Source organism: Notamacropus eugenii, chromosome 4 (genome assembly GCF_028372415.1).
Source record: "Notamacropus eugenii isolate mMacEug1 chromosome 4, mMacEug1.pri_v2, whole genome shotgun sequence".
In the NCBI taxonomy this organism is placed as follows: domain Eukaryota; kingdom Metazoa; phylum Chordata; class Mammalia; order Diprotodontia; family Macropodidae; genus Notamacropus; species Notamacropus eugenii.
In genome coordinates, this window is record NC_092875.1 from 291,727,544 (window position 1) to 291,748,109 (window position 20,566).

Consider the following 20,566-nt stretch of genomic DNA (forward strand, 5'->3'; position numbering starts at 1 on the left):
GGAGAAAAGAATTCTATGCAACAGATAGAAGTTAGATCATTTCCCCCATTGCCTTTGAAGTATGTCTTTTTAAAATGCTTTTCGAAACTTTTGTTGTGTTTCTTACAATACTAGGCAATAATGAGGTTGTTACCGGATGGAAATAAAATTGCTAAATTGAGAGAAAGGGACCTGGCTTACTTACAGCTTCACCACAACCAGCATTCTGCTTGTATGAGTTCAACGTCAGGTACAGCGCAGCAAATACTGGTAGGCACCATTCTGACATCACGCAATGGCTTCCTGGCTTTCTAAACCAGAGAAGTTTTGAACTACCTTTCAGAAAATTCCTATTTTTCTCATCTCTTACCACTTAGTCCTCTGTGAACACATTTGTTTGACAATAGAGAAGGAATAAATGATGAGAGGCTAGAGAAGAAAAAAAACCTGAATGTTGGGTAGCAAAAATAGGCAAAGCAACAAAACAAGGGTTTTGTGAGTGGGTAGAAAGGAAGTCAAGAAAGTTCACGAATGACGGTATACACCTGAATCTCAATGAACATAAATGATCCACATGGGTAACTAAGAATTGCCTCTATGTTAGCAAAACTTCATGGGAGGTGGAAAATGTTATCTCAAATTTTAAGTTGAAAAGTACTTGAAAGAAATCTTAGAATTTTTCAAGGCTCCTAAGGGACTGAGCGTCCATCTAATCCAATTCATCTGCCCCTCTCAATAAAGGGGGAAAAAATCCCTTCATCAGTGTTCTTACCAAGTGATTTTACAGCCTCTGATTGAAGGATTCCAAAAAGAGAAAATAAGTCACATCTCAGGGTAGCATATTCCACCTTTGAATAGTTTTTCCTTATATGGTAAGATTTTAAGGTCAGTGACCCAGCATTTACTGTAGGTGGGGTGGTCTCCTCACTTTTCTTATTGATTCTCATGCCAAGTTCTAAGGCAATCATAGCGTATTTTTATATTTCCTCATGAATTAATATAAATGTACAATCTCTCTTTAATTATTAAATAAATCAAGCCTAAACTTGTATCTTTGCAACTCCTTACCTACTGCTCCTAGTTTTGGAGTGAACCAGAGGAATTTAGGAAATATTAATGAGTTTTAAATATCTGTTTATAAATTTATTATGGTTTTAATAAAACTAGAATGTTTTTATAATCTCTTAAAGTGAAATAGGGCTCTCACAAAAACCTTGGGTTTTTTTGGAATGTTAATCCTTCAGGTGAACTTTTCTAAGGGCGCAAGATATCCTTAAGTACATTTTAAATTTTAAATGATCAAATGGTATGTTAGAGCAAAATTAGCAAACAGCTGTTGCTCAACCAAAATACCAGGCTGTTACACTGACATATTTTAATTCACCATAGGATCAGGCTAATAAAAATGACACGATGTGTCTTAACTATGTTAAAATTATTTTAGTGGCAACAGTATAGTGACTCATTACATTTAGTGAAATGCCAGTTCTGAAATATATATATATATCCCTGATGTTACTTCTTAATGCAATTTTCTAAGCTGTAGCCTTATTACTGATTTTACCACTGAATGAACTACTCTACCATTTTAAAATATGCAGCACACTTCAACCTTTTAATATAACTTACCTCATAGACAAGAAATCAATTAGCTTTTGGGCTTGTGGCTATTTAGCTATGGATGTTGACAAAAAATATAAATAATTAACAGAGAACTGATACTCAGATAAGAAGGAAATAACAAGAGCTCTAACTTGCCCATAATAAATTTAAGTTATCTTAAATAGATTAACGAAATCCTCTAATCCTGAAAGAACTGGCAAATGTGATTGTTGAGCCCACTCTGTTAGTGATATTTGAAAGCTTGTGGGAAATGTGAGATGTGTTTGGGGAAGGGCAAATGTCATGATTTCAAAAAAGGAAGAAAATAAATTCCACAAAATGCAGGCCAGTGAACTTGACTTTGGTTTCTGTTCTTGAAAGGATCCTTAAAGAGATGTTGCTACATATCTAAAAAGAGAAGACAGCTAGGTAGCACAGTGGATAGAGCACCTGGCTTGGACTCAGGATGACTCATCTTCATGAGTTCAAATCTGACCTCAGACACTTACTAGCTGTGTGACCCTGGGCAAGTTTCTTTACCCTGCTTACCTCAGTTCTTGATCTGTAAAATGAGCTAGAGAAGGAAATGGTAAACCACTCCAGTATCTTTGCCAGGAAAACCCCCAATGGGGTCATAAAAAGTTGGACATGACTTAAATGACTCAATAGCAACAAAAATCATAAAGAGCCAATGTGGCTTCATCCAGAGCAAGCTATGCCAACCCAATTGCTTTTCTTCTATTGATAGGATTATGAAAGAAGATGAAGAGAATCCATGTAAATACAGCTCCTCTAGATTTTAGTGAAGCTTTTGATAAAATATCCTCTAAAACTCTTGTGGAGAGGCATGGATTATACAATAATAAAATCAAACAAATTCCAAATTAGGTGAATGGCTGGTCTCAATGAGTAATTCTTGATGGTGTCAAAATGATGGGAAGTTTTCAGTGGATTATGCTAGTGATCTATACTTGACCCTGTTCTGTTTAATATTTTTTTATCAAGGACTTGGATAAAAGTAGAGATGGCATGCTCTTCAAATTCACATATGACAAAAAACAGGGAGGGATAGCTACCTCACTGGATGATGACAGGCAGGTTCTAAAAGGATCTTACAGACTGAACAATTAGAATAAATACATGATAAAATCCAATAAGGATGAATGTAAATTATTACACTTAGGCACAAAAGAAATCAACTCCACAAACAGAAGTTAGGAACGGAATGAACAAAGAGCAAGTGTTCTTAAAAGGGCCTCAGATTTTATTAGACTACAAGTTCAATATGAGTCCACAGTGTAACATAGAAGCAAACCTTCCCCCTGCCCTCAACAACCCATAATGAAATATTGGGCTGCATTAAAAGGCACATGGTTTCCAGGAATATGGAGATTATAAGCCCATTGTACTCTGTCCTGGTCAGAGAGTAGACTACTGTGTTGCGTTCTAGGTCCCACAGTTTGAGGAACACTATTGGTATGGTGGAGAGATTTTAGAGAGGGCAGCCAGGTGATGGTCTTTGAATTGACGTTCTATGGGTATCAGTTGAAGGAACTGGTCATATTTAGCTGGGGAAGGGAATGAGCATTTATATCATACCTACTATGATGCTAGGCATTGTGTTAAATACTCTACAAATATCTCATTGGATCCTCACAACGAATCTGTGAGGTAGGTGCGATTATTATCCTTATTTTAAAGTTGGAGAAACTGAGGTGAACTGAGGTTTAAGGGACTTGTTCAGGGTCACACAGATAGAGGTCAGATTTAAACTCTTACCTATGGGGCATGGAAGTTGTCTTCAATCTGAAGGGCTGTTATGTGAAAGAGAGTTCATAATTGCTTTGTTTGGCCCTGGAGGGCAGAACCAGTAGAAAAGGATGGAATTTGCAAAGAGGAAAATCTAGGTTTGATGTCATGAAAAACTTCCTAAAAATTAGAGCTGCCCCAAAGTGGAATGGCTTGCCTGGAGAGATGTTGCTCCCCCTCCTGTGAAGTCTTCAAATAGGACAGCTATTTGTTGGACAAGTCCTAGTGGGGATTTTTCTTAGTGTATGAGCTGGACTAGAGGGCTGCTGAGATCCCTTTTCTGTGACTCTGAGACCTTGTTTAAATTAACTTAAAAGATGTTCTCTTTTGGTAGGTATTTGCACTTATTCTCAATAGTTCTTGATTTTTCTATTAAGAATATCTATTATTAAACATTTAAATACCCAAGAGAAGAGTTCTGACAGTCACTTAAAACCATATGGTTTTAAAACAATAATACTCCCCCCCTTTTTGGTTCTTCAGTCATTTTTAGTTACGTCTGACTCTTCATGACCCTGTTTTGGGTTCTCTTGGCAAAGAATAAACCCTACTGATCATATAATCTGAAAATCACATTTTATAGAAAAAATGTGGCCTGAGAGAAATTGGAATGATTTGTCCAAGGTCATACAACTAATTAATGATTGAGCAGCATTTACAATCAAGCAGAGACCATAAGACCACTCAAAAACTTTCAATGGCTCTTCACTGATTATGGAATGTAGTCCAAATTTTGTCAGACTTGACTATTTACCATTTTCCAACCTTGTTCAAGGTTGGAAGCATTTGTTCCCACTGACCTTTACTCTTAGAATGTATATCCTCTTTTCTTAATTGCTTAAATCTCACTTCAGACACTTGACAATCACTAGTTGTGTGACCTTGGGCAAGTCACTTAACCCCAATTGCCTCATCCTGGGTCATCTCCAGTCATCCTGATGAATATCTGGTCACTGGATTCAGATGACTCTAGAGGACAGGTGAGGCTGGTGACCTGCACAGCCCTCCTTCCCTCCAAACAAAGTCAAGTGCAAGTCATGTCATTATTTCTCTGATGGCATGGTCTTCTTTGGCAATGAAGGATGAACACACATTAAAACGCCTATTCATCCTTTATGGCCCTGCTGTAAGTCTCCCTTCTACAGGATGCCTCCCTTGATGCCCTCTTTTCCCTTCCCCAGAAGAACTCTAAGTACATCTCTCAAAGGATTCCATTTGTACCTTGTGCTTGTCACATCCTGTTTTATGTTTTTATTTATTATTTGTCTCTTTTCCCTTATGCTGTAGGAATGTAGCCTGATTACTTGAAGGCAAAAAACATGCACTATTTATTTTGTGCTCCTGAGTGACTTAGCACAATGCTTCAATAAATCTTAGTAAATCAGTAAAACAAAAAAAAGCTACAAAATCTATTTGTTTCTAAAAAATGTCCCTGCATTCTTACAACCTCATATCAGGAATACTTTAAATTTTTTTCTATCTCAAATTTATAATATTTTAATATATTTAAAATACCCAACATTTTTATGGCCTGAGTAATAAAACACAGCACACTGTTAACAATAGTTATCAAATATTAGTTCAAACACAGAGCTTGGAAAAAAATGTACAAATCAGTTTTAAATTTGATAGCTTTCACACACCAAGTCTTTAACATTTCTTATGTCTTTTATGGCAACAAATGGTGAAGTTGCAGCCAGGATTGCTATAGAAACTTCATATTTAAAGTCACAGTAGAACATCCAACAAGGTCAGAGGACAGTTAATTATTAGGTTCATCCACTCTGTGTACACTAAATTCCTACTTAGTGAAGTTCCTATGTTTTTGTAGAGGTGGCACAAGGTTTCCGGAGTAGCTCCAAACAGGAAGCCAGCGATGGCTGAACCTCCCTGACTGTGATCGTCTGGAGCCAAGTCTAGCCAGGCACCAAACTCCTGTAGCCTACTTCTGTCCACCTCACTCTCATGTTTACTTTAAGAAGGGAAGGGAACAAGTGTTTATAAACACCTACTGTGTGCCAGGCACTGTGCTAAAGGTTTTACAACTGTTATCACATTTGATCCTCACAACAACCATGCAAGGTAAATTGTCATTATGCCCATTTTATAGGAAAATAGAGGCAGATAAAGGTTAAGTGATTTGTCCAGGGTCACATGGGTAGTGTCTGGGACTGATTTAGAACTTAAATTTTTCTCACTTCAGACTCAGCATTTTATCCACTGCCCCTAGGAACCTTCAAGTGTTTTTCTGTTATCTTGAAGAAAAATATAAACTCAGCTTGGGATTAAAGCTTCCACTATCTTTTTTTCCCACTATCTTTTCAGGCCCATGGCACTTCTCCTTCATGCATGTTCCTGCTAAATTGGACCATTAGGTCTTTACTGAATTGGACATTCCTTCACCTGTCTCCACCCCCTTGCAGTGGCTGTCCCCAGTGAAGTTTTTCCTCTTCAGATCCTTAAGGTTAAGTCTATGTGCCACTTAACTAGGAAGACTTCCCTTATCCCCCTCATTGTTAGGGCTCCCTAGCTCCTCAAATAATCCTCACCAAGTCCATCTTGTAAGACCTCATAGTCCTGGAGACTGGGGCTGTTTTTCATTGCTGTCTGAACCCTGGGACCCTAGACAGCTCCTTCAACACACAAAACATTTAATGAATTCTTGTTGGATGAAATTGGATTGGTGCAAGATTAGGGTGGTTTCTACAGACATCATTGTACAAAATATATAATTTTGTGCTATTCCTAGATCCTTCTTCATGAAAACAAAGCAGTAGAGTGAAATGGCTTGAAAAGAGAAAAGAAAATTGAATGTTACATTATTTCTCCAGAAAAAGGATGCATGAATTACTGTGGCTTTTATGCTAAATAAACAAAAAAAAATCCTGCTGGTGAGGAAAGGCATTATTTTTAAAAATAAATGGCAATTACTCCCTCCCCTCCCCCCAAAAAACCCCCAGACCCAAACTCTATTAGTATGGTATTAAAATGATAAACTTCATTTGCACACATTCAAGTCAGTAAAACAATCAGTTAAGGAACTTGCTGCAATTTTAACTTGCGCTTGTTGATAGTTTCATTATTTTAACATAAATTTTGGATTTAACACAAATTTTCATGTAGTATGTGTTTCAATTTTATACCTATTACTTTTTAATTTCTTGGAGGCAGACAAGTGTGTTTGAACCTTTAAAGTTTATTCTTAATATGTATGCATATACATATATACACATATGTATGTGTGTATATGTGTATATATATATAGTGTGTATATATATATATATATATATATATATATATACACACGGAGGGGAGACAAAGAGAAAGTGAGAGAGAGAGAGAGAGAGAGAGAGAGAGAGAGAGAGAGAGAGAGAGAGAGAGAGAGAGAGAGAGAGAGAGAGAGAGAGAGACAAGGGGAGGAAGGTAGTCATCTTGGAACCTGAGACTTACATTAAAGCCCTGCTCTGACGCTTCACTGGCAGTGTGACCCTGAGTAAGTTACCATATCTTCAAGTGCCTGATCTGTAGTGATATAGAGAGTTTCCTCACTCAAACTTTCTCCACACCAGTGATGATTTGATCAAAGATAAAACCATCCAACCAATCAACCAACAAAAAAATTATTGACTATATTTAATCCTTGATAAATACTTGATGACTGACGCCTGAGTGCTCAGGAAATGAAGGAGGAAGATAGCAATAACCCATGATTGTCATGTAAAGGTATATTTATACTCTTTTGATTGGAGAAGTATATAGAAGTAGCTACATGAGTGGGATACATGATCAAGGTAACCTGTGGCCTAATAATATGGCAGCAATAATTATTTCCTATCACAGTTTTAAATGTTTTAAATTATATTTTATTACCCACAAATGAATTAAATGAATATAGTCAACCCTGGCACTCTTGTTCTCATACTACAGTGCTTCCTTGTGATGTGGAGGTCATCCTGGATTGTTCAGATGGGCCAGTGGAATGCCCATCCTGCCATCAACATTAATCAATCAACACTGTGCTAGCAAAAGGCCCTGCCAAATCGTTATTGCTTTAAACATGGGCCTGGCAAAAGATTGCATGCCTGTCACCAAAAGACTATCCTAGGAAAGCTTTCAGAGCCTTGTTATCAAAAGGTTGTTTACTGGGTAATTAACTTATGTTGGCCACAGCAACTCACATCAACTTACCTAGTAAGAGGTTAAGTAGATTACTATCTACATGGTGGTGCCCACAATAATGAGAACAAAAATCCTGGAAATAATGAAATATCAATACCCAAAGTAGACCAATATGATTTCAAAGGATAAGGGGATATCTCATCTGATATCACTTCTAGTCTGGCACCTGGTTCATGAATTTTATGCAAAACTGACGTAAAGAATAGAAAAACTACTTAGGGTTGGCATAAGTTCCTGCCAAAGGGAAAGTACTTTTTGCCTTTCTAGGCTCCAGTGGCAGATTGGCAAAGAGGATGTCTTTTTTTACACTGTGGTTTACACACCAGTATGGGTTTGGTTGGAGGAAGGGGAGGGTATGAAAGCTGTGTTGATGAAAGGATTCTGAGACTTAGGCTTGCTTTGATGTTGGACAACTATTCAGTGATGGTTATCCTACAATTTTTAAAACAGGTGAGTTTGCAAGATATTTGCCTCCAATGGTCTTTAAAAATAATTCACTCAATTCCTTTAGTAAGACAAAAAAAGTACTACACAAGCTGGATACAAAGAGGCATTGTTGAACATAATTTTTATACAATCTAACAACCAATCAATCAATAAACGTTAAGTGCCTACTATATACCAGGCACTATGCCAAGAGCTGGGGACACAAAAATACAACCCTTGACTTCAAGGGGTTCACAATCTAGTAGACAGTAAATACATACACTTTTTAAAAAAATGTAGCCAAACAAGACCCTTATTTGTTCCAATGTGAATTTTCAGTACCCATTTCCACCCAATCCATGAAATTTATTCGTATTTCCTATTGCCCAAAACCACTGGCTTAATCAAATACTTATGTCTCTTATTTTACCATATCTTTATTTCCTATTGGTCCTTATTTCTTTGTTATGTAATTTGCTACTACAGTTTAGTCATTTACAGTTGTGTTCAACTCTTTGTGACCCCATTTGGGTTTTTTTTGGCAATAGTAGAATGGTTTGCCATTTCCTTCTCCAGCTCATTTTACAGATGAGGAAACTGAGGCAAACAGTTAAGTGACTTGCCCAGGGTCACACAGCTAGTCAGTATCTGAGGTCAAATTTGAACTCATGAGGAGGAATCTTCTTGCCTCCATGGCTAGCACTATATCCAATACACCACCTATTATCTAACCACAATAATAACTCTAATTTGAATAGCCTTTAAATTTTTATTTTTGCTTTATTATAAATCATCTCGTCAGTTTAGCACAATAACCCTAATGAAGCAGGATGGGAGGTAGTATTATCTCCTTTCATGAATGAAGAAACTGAGGCTGAGTCATTAAAGGTCAAATGGTTAGAAAGCGGTTAAATCAATACTAGAATCTAGTGCTCTTTCAAATAAACTAAGCCATTTCCATTCCAGCACCTATGAAATATGTAGAACAGTAACAGCATTCTAATGAAATTCATACAAGCTAACCTACCAAAGAAAGAGAAAAAAGAATGTTATTTGCTAGGAAAAAACTATTCCAAACTGAAGACAGTAATGTTAACATTTCTCTCTCTCTCTCTCTTTCTCTCTGTCACTCCTTCCTCCTCCTCCTCCTTCTTTTCCTCCTCCTCCTCCTTCTTTTCCTTCTCCTCCTCCTTCTTCTTCTCCCTCCCTCCCTCTCTCCCCGTTCTCTCTCTATCTCTTTTCTCTCTGTCTCTCTCTGTGTCTCTCTCTTTCCTCTCTGTCTCTGCCTCTCTCTCTGTCTTTCTCTCTCCTCTCTGTCTGTCTCTCTCCCCTTCCCTCCCTCCCTCTTTCTCTGTGTGTGTCTCTCTCTCTCGTGTGTGTGTGTGTGTGTGTGTGTGTGTGTGTGTAAAGGTTGTGAGGTGTAGTCTATGAAATATGAGTTTAGTGTACAGAAAATATTAGATTCAGAAAATACTAGCCCAGAAAGACCTGGGCTCAAATTCCTCTTCCTATATATGGTGCCTGCTGTGTTACTCTAGGTAATTAAACCTCTAAACCTCTTGGTATCTCATTTTTACCTGGCTTCTCTCCTAGACTTTCATCATCTCCAGAAATTCATCTTCCTGCAAGATGGAATCAGCTCTGCAACTCACATCTCCTCAGTACACCCTTCCTCAGAGACCCTCCCTCCTTCTGGAGAAAGTGGGGACTGAACATGGGACACCTCATTCTTCCTACATCTTTCACTTAAGGAGGGGGCCAAGGACACCACCCAGCTTCAGGACTTCATCATGCCTTGTGTCCACAGGGACCTTCTCTCTTCCACCCCTCTTTTCAGCTTTTTTTTTTTTTTTAACATGTTGCCTTCCCTCCTTAGATTGTGAGTTCTTTGTGGGCAGAAACTGCTTTTTGCCTTTCTTTGCATTGCTGGTACTTAGCACAGTGCCTGGCACATAGTAGGCACACAATTAATGTTAATTGATCAACTCCCTAGGACTTATGCACTAAGTCATGGATTAATATATGGACTGTTGGTAGGGTGAGTTCTCACATGTCAGGAGTTCTCCCCATCTAGATATAAATCATGGACACACTCTTGAATAGTATGTACACTCACATAATACTTTCAAACATTATGTTATATACATATAATATGTACTCATAGCTACATCTCATGATAACATAATCCATGACAAAATTCGTGGTTGCAGGGTTGGTTTTTTTTAATCCAATTTCAATTGCTTTCTCCAGAAGTCTACTTTTGATTTGAGCTGTTTATGGCTCTTTGTGTACCCAAAATGAATGTTGTGGAAAATTTAAGGAAAAGCTGTTTAACTTTTCTGAAGTTTGGGGAATGTGAACAAAATTATTTTTCCAATGTAAAAACAAAGGACCATTCTTTCCAAATTTGAAAACTAAATATTTTCCTTTTTATGTATTTTAATGAGGTATTTTCTAAATTTGTTTTTGTTTAATTATCAATGAACTAGCTAAATTTGAATTAGGAAAATACTTAGCAAAACTAAGTATTGCATTCAGATTGTGCGCAGTCAAGAGAGTTAAAGACAAAAAGTCAATTTTCACGTAAGAATGGTTCATACATAAAATAAAAAAATACCCAAGTCTGAGGTCCTTTCTCTTTATGTCTTAAAAACAATAGTCTACAACAATACAGAACATTGTGGTTAATACTGTCCTTTAAGCATTATGTTTTACAGTCCTTAGAAACTTTGTTTTAAAAATCAGGAGTGTAGAACAGCAATTTAGTAGATCAGTCATCCAGTCAGACAATAAGCATCTATGAAGTGCTTGCTCTGTAGATATGAAGAAAGAAAAAAAAGCATCTAAAAATTAAAGAAAACAAAAATCAGTCTCTGTTCTCAAGAAACTCAGTCTAATGGGGAAGTCAACATGTGAACAACTATGTTGTTTTCTAAGCCAGGGAAATCAGAAGGCAGAGATGAAGAAGGAAAGAGTTCTAGACTCGGAGGAGATCTTAAGACTCACAAATTAGGAAACCTCAGGAAAGTATTTTAAGGAATTATTTTTAAGAAAACCATTTTCTTATGGTTCTACTTTCATTCATACACATAAATGCATATCTCTTCTCCTTCCCCAACCATGTACATTCATGGTCACCCTTAGTCCATCTAAACCTTTTCCTTTTCCTTTGTTCCTTTGCTTGCAAAAAAAAAAATTCACATCAAAAGCTAACAAAAATTACTGTGACCTTATAGATTTAAGGGCACAGAAGTTGAGATACGGAAAAATTCTAATTAGGTCAATATAATAGTTTCAATTCTGGCAAACTAATACTGTTCCACAGTAATACCGAGGCCACATAAAGTACAGGTAATATTGGAAGTAAATCTTACTAGAAGAAAATTTAAGTAAACTTTTAAAAAATAGATAACAATTTGCAAAAGGTTAATATGCAAGCAATCGCTTCTGCTCTCTCTTTAAGGTATTTTCTATTAGGGTAATGTAAAGAAAATACAATATATGAAATATCTCTCTTGCACTGTTAAATTAAAAAATCTAAATATTTCATATTTTTTTTTAAAGTTTAATCTTTGGCTAAGGATATGTTATTATCAATTGTTCTTTAAAATGTAATTAGGCTCCTGGGTAGAGCATTGGGTGTAGTGCTGGTTTTGCATGTGTGGGATCAAAGATAAGGCCCATAAAATACATTACACTGAGCCCTTCTTCACAATTTAAAGCCACCAACTGCCAAGTAATTACCAAGCACAGTAATGGTACCACAGAGGAGCAGAGCTAACAATGAGGGTATGTTTATTAGGATTTGCAGTTCAATGTGAATATCTTATAAAGTGCGCTCAAATCAGGTGCAAACCTCTGAGGGAGGTACAGATCAACTGAAAGAAGAAATACCAGTGTTGAAACCCTTAAACAATTCCTTGTTTAGAATGCTGATATTACAGCCACAAACACTGCTTGAATGGCATTTTAAAGATCTACCCTCTCAAAGTCTTTGTTTTTTGGAAAAAAAGAAGCTGAAAAACAGGAAAGGGCACTACGGGGACCTGACTTGCTTATTTTCCACACAGGTTGACCGTTAACAATGGAAGGATTAAGGATAAGCTTCAAAAATTGGTTCCCTTATCTGAGATATAAAGAAATATTTTATACTCAAAGTCATTCCTCTAAAATAATGGTATTAAAAATGTTATGGCAAACCACACATGGCCATGTTGAATTTGATGCGCATATGCTCTCTTTGCACATTTTAAGTACTTAATAGATTTTTTGTTAAATGCCATTTCAAGATAACCATCAGCTGAGCCTTGGGAGAATGGGGGTGAGATCGGGATGGGATAATTTACATTTTAGAGAAGTCGTGACTCTCAGCAGGTAGGTAGAAATACAGGCACCAGGTAATGCACATGGTCCTGGTCCTCACCGAGTTTATAGTCTAATAAGCCAGTAATAAATCTGAATATCATGCTTACTGAAGTATAATCTGTCCATCTCAATTAAGAGAACATCATCATAATGGAATAATAGGCAGATCCTTGTTTGTCATTTCTTTTTATTCAAATCAAAACACTGTTAATCAGTGTTTTTCATCTCTGCATTTCTATTGCAACTAATACCTGAACGTCAAACCAGTGATGGGAAGAATCAGTTCATTTTTCCTACTGAGTTAAGTGATGCCTTTCAATACTTTGTTTTCCTTACTTAGCACACTCCCTTTAATCATCAAAAGATAAGCATAGAAAGAAATTTGGCATTCTGAACTGACTTGCAAGCATGCTAGCAATTGGATTTCATGTGCTGGATAACCACACAGTACAAAGACAGAGGGGAATGAGGAAAAAAACAGATCAAAAGTAGATTGGATCAGGCAGAGAGAAGGTTGAATATCTTCTTAGATCCAATCAGTAATTAAGTCCTCTCAATTCTTCCTAATGCCCTTTTCTTTCCATTTCCAGCTACTATCGCCCTAGTTCCACCTGTTGTTATTTCACATTAGGATGCTCACAGTAGATACCTATCAGCTTCCAGTCTTCATCATCAGATTGCCCATCCCCTTCATTTCCACCTAGTCTTCCTCTTATAAAAAACCTTCAGAAACTAGAGAATATATGCCCCGATAATCCCTTGCACCTCCGCTTCACTGTCCATAGGAAAATCTTGGCATTTAAAGTTTTCCACAATCTGGCCCATAAATTACCTTTCAGACGTCATCTTCCATAACTCCCTTCCCGCTGATCTCTCCTGTCCATTGCAAGCATTATGCATCCCCAGCTCTTCTAATGATGTTCTACCAGCGGAGGATACCCTCTATTTATCTGAATTGTAACCATCTCTGAATGAGAAACCCATTTACTCTGTCAGCCTTTCTTGGTTCTTCCAGCCCACTTATGTTTGTAACATCACTTGTCTGAATCACTGCCATGTAAGTTGTTAAGGGATAGAGGGGAAGCTCTATCAAAGTAGGTTAGCATCTTTTCTTCCATTTCTAGTCTTAGGGAGCTGCCTAAATCACGGAGAAGTTAAGTGATTTACCCACAGTCACACAGCCAGGGGGCAGATGTGGGAATTCATTTGAGGTCTGGAATCCTGCCTTCTAGGCCAGGATTCTACAATGCCTTGCTGCCTTTCAGTAACATGAGTTAACTTGTCACATATATATGAAATCTATAAATGGATTTCAAGTTCTTTCAAAAAAAATTCTTTTCTATTTCTTTATATTTTGAAAATCACTGTAAACTAAAAAGAATACTACTGGTCTTGGAGACAAGAAGACCTATATTTGAATCCTTCCTTGATTTCTTAATAGCTCGGGATCATGGGGGAATTTATTTAATTTGTCAGCCTTAGTTTCCTCATAAGCAAACTGTAGATAATTATAACAACTCTTAGGTTTCATGGAGTTGTTGCTAGGCTCAGGTTAGAGAAGGTAACAAACCTTTAAACATTACTGAAATGACAGTTATAATCCTTATTATTTCTTACAGGCACAACTCAGTGTCTTTCAGATCCATCACTGCTCAATAAATACATTGATGTTTTGGTGAATTAGTAAATTCTAAAAATATATATGGCAAGAATCAAACTTCTTCCATCTCCTAACCCCAACAGAACTTTGTTGCTTACCTTTTACCATCCGTATAAGAGCCAGCTTCAACAAGGAATGAACATGGTTAACACCAAATACTTTCTCACTCTGTAGCTATCAGACTAAACGCTATGACCAACAAGGCACCTGTAGCTTCAAATTCAGTTCACCAACTGTCTAAGGGATTCTGACCACTCCACAGATGCTGTTGGTATTGGGGTATGCTTGGTCGTTCCGTTGATTCAATTTAACAAACTTTTATTAACCTTTGGCTCTTTGTCAGGACCAGTAAAAGTGAATAGAAAATAGGCCTTACAGTCATAAAAACCTGGATTCCAGTTCTGCCTCTGCCACACACTCACTCTGTGACCCAGATGAGGTCACTAAACTTCTCCATGCAACACTCTAATACTAAAAGGAAGCATGATTTTCATTATTAGGGAAAGTTTCCTGATTGGGAGTTCCCCTAACCCAGGGAAATCACAGGTCCAGTCCAAATACAAATGTTCGAAGAACTGTGCTAGCCTCTGTATTCCTATACTTATGGGATCTTTTATGAAATAGCAGTGAATATCTAGGGAACTCCTAAATATTCATGTGTGTTTGTCCTTTGTTGCTGAAGAAGACTATGCCATCAGAGAAATAATGACATGACTTGCACTTGACTTTGAGTGAGGAAGGGCTGTGCAGGTCACCAGCCTCACTTCTCCTCCAGAGCCATCTGAATCCAGTGACCAGATATTCATCAGGATGACTGGAGATGACCCAGGATGAGGCAATTGGGGTTAAGTGACTTGCCCAAGCTCACACAGCTAGTGATCTGAAGTGAGATTTGAACTCAGGTCCTCCTGACTCCTGCACTGGTGCTTTATCCACTGCACCACCTAGCTGCCCCAAAGATAAAAGATGCTGAAATAGAAACAGCCTGGGAGCCAAACTGAGGGAAAAACTAGTAGTATTTGGACATAAAGAGTAGGCACCACGCTATAGAAAAGTACCCCCCCAAAATTCTTTATGTGCTTATTAAAATCATATTAGGAAGATGTTAAGTTGCATAGCTACAATACAGTAACAGTTATGTGTTGCAGTGGATAAAAATTCTGGGCCTGTAGGCAGAGAAAGAGACATCTTCCTGAGTTCAAATCTGACCTCAGATGCTTACTAGCTGTTGGACCTTGGGCAAGTCACCTAACCCTATTTACCTCAGTTTCCTCATCTGTAAAATGAGCTGGAGAAGGAGATGGCAAACCACCCCAGCATCTTTGCCAGGAAAACCCCAAATGGGGTCACAAAGAGTCAGATATGGATGAAATGATACAACTTTTGTTTTAACTCCTAGAAAGGCACAGATTTGATTCCCTAAGGAGATCAGTTTGGAACAGATAACCTAAAAGTCAACACAAGCTTTGACCACCCAGTGAGTACAGCACCCCATCTGGGTACACAGAGTATTGGGCAACCCTTATGTGTAAAGAGGAAACCTGAAATCCTCCAGATTTTTCTGGGTTTTTGTTGATTTTGGTTTTTGGTGTTTTCTGGAGTTTAATAATTGTCATCAGTAGTCTTAACCAGTCTATTTTAGTGAATTAGTTGAGCTGTTGCATTCAATTTCTCTACTAATGATATTAAATTATTAGAGTAGAAGACTAAGTCCCAGAATGTCAGAACTTTAGCATGGGAAGGCACCTCAGTGATTCTCTAATCCAAGCCCTATCTCAAAGAAAGGCCTATTATAACAATTGCTTAGTCAACCTCTTACAAGCTTCTAATGAGAAGAAACCTATTGTATCACTTACCAAGACAATATTTTGCACTTTTGGACTGCTCTACTTATTGGAATTTTTCCTGACATCAAGCCTGAATTTTGCCTCTTTGAAATGTCTATTCATTGTTCCTTTGAGAATACAACAAAGCAAATTTAAACTTCTATACTCTTTGGAGCTTGGAGTGGCAAAGAAATAGATGTTCCTCAAATTTCGATGTTTTGGGATACACATAAACACGTACCCACACACACATGCACATGGACACACACATTACAGAAGGCAGACATTTCCTAAGTTACTAGACATTGCATTATCTATAAGAGCAAACTCCATTGTGGTATATTTGTTTGGTAATTACTAGCAGTTGACATGAAGAATTCCTATATCTGTGAATAGTGTCTGGTAGCAACACTCCGGGAGGCTCGTATCTCACATTTAACTTGGGCTGCCTTTGTTCCACACCCCCCAATTACTACTCAGGTTGTACATAGGCAAACGGCAGCTGTGGGTACTGGGCTGGGCATGCCCCTGTGAGACTGAGCTATATTCAATAATTTAGTTTCTATCCTCCTTGAATGATTACCAAATTGCTAGTGGTTGTCCTTAAAAGCAATTTATATGACTTGTTTTAACTTTAATTATATGGTATTACACATTTCTGTGCCACATTTTCCTTAATTTCATGATCTCCAAGTTTTTACTGACCTCTAAATTTCTTGTTATGGGTTAATGAAATATAAAATCAAGTTCTCAAAAGATGACCTAGTCAGCTCTACCTGAGTTCTACACAATCTGAGGAGACGATGTGGTGATTTCAGTATGATGCTTTATAGAAATACTGACCTAATGCCAAACTGCCTACTAATTACTTTTTGGATGTATGTTTTATATTTATATTCCCTATATTTTCAATGTCCATTACCAGTGTCAAATAGAAGACTAGAGGATGGTATGTACCTTAATAACTATTAAAAACAGATTTATGACAATGTTTCTGGACTTCATTCTTCTCATAAGATGTTGTGATTTTTCTTCTTCCTACGTGTTGTTCTGTGTACAACCTCCTTTCTCTTTGTTCCCATCACCTTTGTTATAAAACAGCATTTCCTCATAACACCCATTCTGTGTTCTTCCCACAGATAGGATTACATTGAAGGAAGGACATTCTCAAACTCTTTTTTTTTTCTGGAGGGGGGAGTACATATTGCTGTAACATGCCCTAATTTTGTATTATATCAATGAGATCCAGTATCAACTTCCTGAAAGGCCTTCTCATTCAATCACCTAACCCACTGTGACTAAGCTAGCTCTCAAGTAACTGGTTCCTATAGAGACCGAACTGCTAGTCCATTGTCCAGCATTCATTTCCTTATAACCTACATAGTAAAGTACAACCACATATTTAGCTCTACCCCAGTAAATCCAAGATCAGTTAAATCAGGCTTGCTCCTAAGCCACCTGAGCTCTTTTCCAAGACCTCCCAAACCACCTCCCAAGTCATTTAGCTTCCAGGTCAGGTCAGAGTGCCCTTTATTAACTCCTGGAAGGGTCTTTTTGAGAAAAAATTTTTTCCATGTCATCTTTATTACAGGCTTATTGAACAGAAGGCTACTTAAAAATCTTGCTACGATTAATGTCCTCAAGAACATGTCAGAACTTTCTTGGCCTTCTCCTTCTATCCAAAATATACAAAAGAGCACAGATGTGAAGATCTAACAAATCAACAATCTTTGCAAAATAAAATATGATGATAAAGTTAACACATTTATTCTGTCTAAAGCAAGATATGCACATTTTAAATGGTAAAAACAAAAGCTGGGTAAAATGCTTCCCTTGATAGTCTAGATTAGTTTTCCTTAAACATTTGGGCTGAGTGAGGAAAAAGTTCATGTGGACCACTTACCTTATCTGCTCTAACTTGTCAGTAAATAAAATAGCAAGATTGGGATGGGAGGTGGTCTTTCCTGGACAAAAAATAAGCTTTGAATGAAGTCATATTTTTAAGTGTTTATTTTTCTGCTTTTTTAGGGATAGATGCTCTCACTTTCAGACTACACAAAAATCATGACATTTCTTAAATATTCCAACTTTATGGATCAAGAACTGGAAGCTTTGGAACAGTAGATACTCAATGCCATACTAATTCATTCAGTATCAGACCTGGGACTACCTTCTTGGTTCTAAAAAAATGGCTTAAAAGAAAAGGAAAGACTTTCTCTTAAAATGACCTCAGAGGTTTCGTATAGGCCCTTTAAAAAATGCTTCCATTGTGATAAATATGTATGAAACCACTGATACATACCTGTCCCAATGAAAAGCCCAAGACCTTGTCTTAAATTATCTATAACTAATTTTGCCACTTGAATTCCAAGATGAATCCTCAGCTCAAAGGAGCTACAAACTGGCACATTTATTCCTCAGTACTCACCCTTCCATATCTGTTAGCGTAGGACCCAGTAAGCAAGGAATGGAAAACGATGATCGTCTCATCCAAATCCCAGATGAATACCCTCTGCAAAAACGGAGCCAAATTAATGTGTCTGCGTACCAGTTACAAAACATGTATGACTCAAATTACACTAATATGAAAAGTTATATTGAAATGAATGATAAACTGAAAACAAATTTTTTTCAGTATTCTTACAGAGAAATCAACAAGTAATGCCAGATTATAGCTTCTAGATACCCATCAGCCCTACCAAACTAAAGGATCGAAAAGCTAAAAATTATGTTAGCAACAAAAATTTATCTATGAGGGGGAGGTGTCAGACAGCAATATTTACACAATTATTTATTTTTGCCCATCTGTTGAATGGGTGCAATCTCCATCTTATTTCTGGAACGTAGGAAGAGGCAAGATGATTCTATCCTTTGCTCCAATAAAGACAGAGTTCGATTAAAAAGTAGGCTATCTGTCTTTCTTTTGTGCCTCATATTTCTCATTAAAATTATTGGAAAGAAATAAATTAGCATCCAAACTCCCCTCCTTTTAAAAAAGCAAAATTTTAGTAACCACATAACTTAAAGATCCTTATTTTATACCAGATCCTTAGCTAGTATGATTTAAAGGTTGCTAATAAGAAATAACAATTTGCTCTTCTTGAATTTTAAAGCCTTCAAAGGTGGAATTATTGGTAAAATATTTAGACAAATTTTTAAAAGAAAAATCTTGCATAAATTCTCTCACTCCCTACACAACAAAGTTGAATTTGATAACATGAACTGTAATAATTATGAAAATGATCCCATGGAATATAGTGCTTTCTTATTTCTATCCTCTCCTTGCCTGCCCCTCCTTATTCTCCTACTACTCCTCCCACACACACACCCCCCCCCAGCCCTAATCACCACTACCACCATACAAAAAGACTAAAATGTTTTGCCTTGGACTTTGGGTTGGCAAGCAATAAAAGTTTTATTGTAGTGGACTCAGGTCTATGAAATCTCCTCTTTTAAAGCCTTCCACTTTTTACATAAACATGCTAATGGTTTGTCTTAATATAGAACTACCCTCTACTCTTTGTTTAATGAATCTGTAAAATTATTTTTGATGGTATTGTGCGAATTTCCAGAAATCCTACTGTTTAATAGGAAATTAGGGGAAATATGGAATTTTATGAATAAAATTGACTTTATAAGCAAGAGTTAGACAATTTGCCATCGTTCTTTAGGGGAAAATGAAATATCAAGAAGACAATTGATTTACTGTATAATTTCTCTCACAGGTAAAGCAGTAAATATTATTCTGTGGTATATGATACCTAGTGCCACCGTACAGCTGTTTCTTTTGGGCCTGGGCATATAACATACCTCAAGGTCAGAATCTGGTGGTGGTGAAGGGTTATTGTTTCTTCGGCCCCGCCCACGTGATTTCCCATCTGAACCACGGCGCAATCGATCTGAATCTGAATCTTTAATAGGTGTTGAAGGACTGTGGATTGTACTGTACTCTGCTGAAATACACAAACGACTTTCACCTTTTAGTTTTAATACTATGGTACCAGTTGTTTTAATTCAAAGGGAGCTTGTTAATTACTATTTACACTTCATTTGACCTCAATTCTGGATTGACCTCTAATGAAACTGGTAACGTTCTTTAGAAGGCAATTGCTTTGCAAAAATGCTGGATAACATCATAGATATTGTTAAAAGGACAAAAAAAATTAACATCAGTGTGAACAGACAATTAACCTTCATTTGAAATCGGACAAAATAAGTTGCATTCTAACAATATATTTGATTTTTTCACACCTGTGGTTCTGTGATACAACAATGCATGTTCAAAGTCATACAGTAGCAAATATACTTTGTCAGTTCCCTCCTAAATTCTCCACAGAGTATCTAAATGAACACCGCTTGACTGCGTCAATACAAGCATTAATCTGTCATAGTAGTCATTCTTCCAGTTCCCTAACAGCCCAAAGAAGGCTTTTTGGTTCATGGAAAATGAACAGAAAAGTAGACTCTGGATTGAAGGTAGGAGTAGGATAGTATATAGAACTGCCATGCCACTATTAGCCTGGGGCAATCACTCACCCGGGCCTATAGGACTCAGGTCATATGAGATGAGTCATAAGTGCAGGAGTGTTCTTCTCATGTGTGAAGGTAGAGAATATAATATATACCTTCTTTCTTTACACAAATCCAAGACTTCCTCCCTAGATTTTGTGATACATTGCTTTTCACTTACAAAAAATTGGTTGAATATTTAAAAAAATAA

The 20,566-nt window shown here is 37.1% G+C and overlaps 1 protein-coding gene across 8 annotated transcripts in view; it reads right to left on the reverse strand.

Annotated features, from left to right (window-relative positions):
• The window catches only part of EYA1 (EYA transcriptional coactivator and phosphatase 1), a 377,709-nt gene that overhangs the window by 52,671 nt on the left and 304,472 nt on the right, over positions 1-20,566 (reverse strand). For 4 of the 8 annotated variants that reach the window (XM_072604857.1, XM_072604855.1, XM_072604853.1 and 1 more), the window contains 2 exons: positions 19,657-19,799; positions 18,275-18,358 (listed from right to left, as the gene is read on the reverse strand). In XM_072604857.1, coding sequence (XP_072460958.1) covers positions 18,275-18,358; positions 19,657-19,799 — 227 coding nt within the window. The remainder of the gene's footprint in view (positions 1-18,274; positions 18,359-19,656; positions 19,800-20,566) is intronic. The other 4 variants (XM_072604859.1, XM_072604856.1, XM_072604858.1 and 1 more) reach the window with 1 other exon arrangement.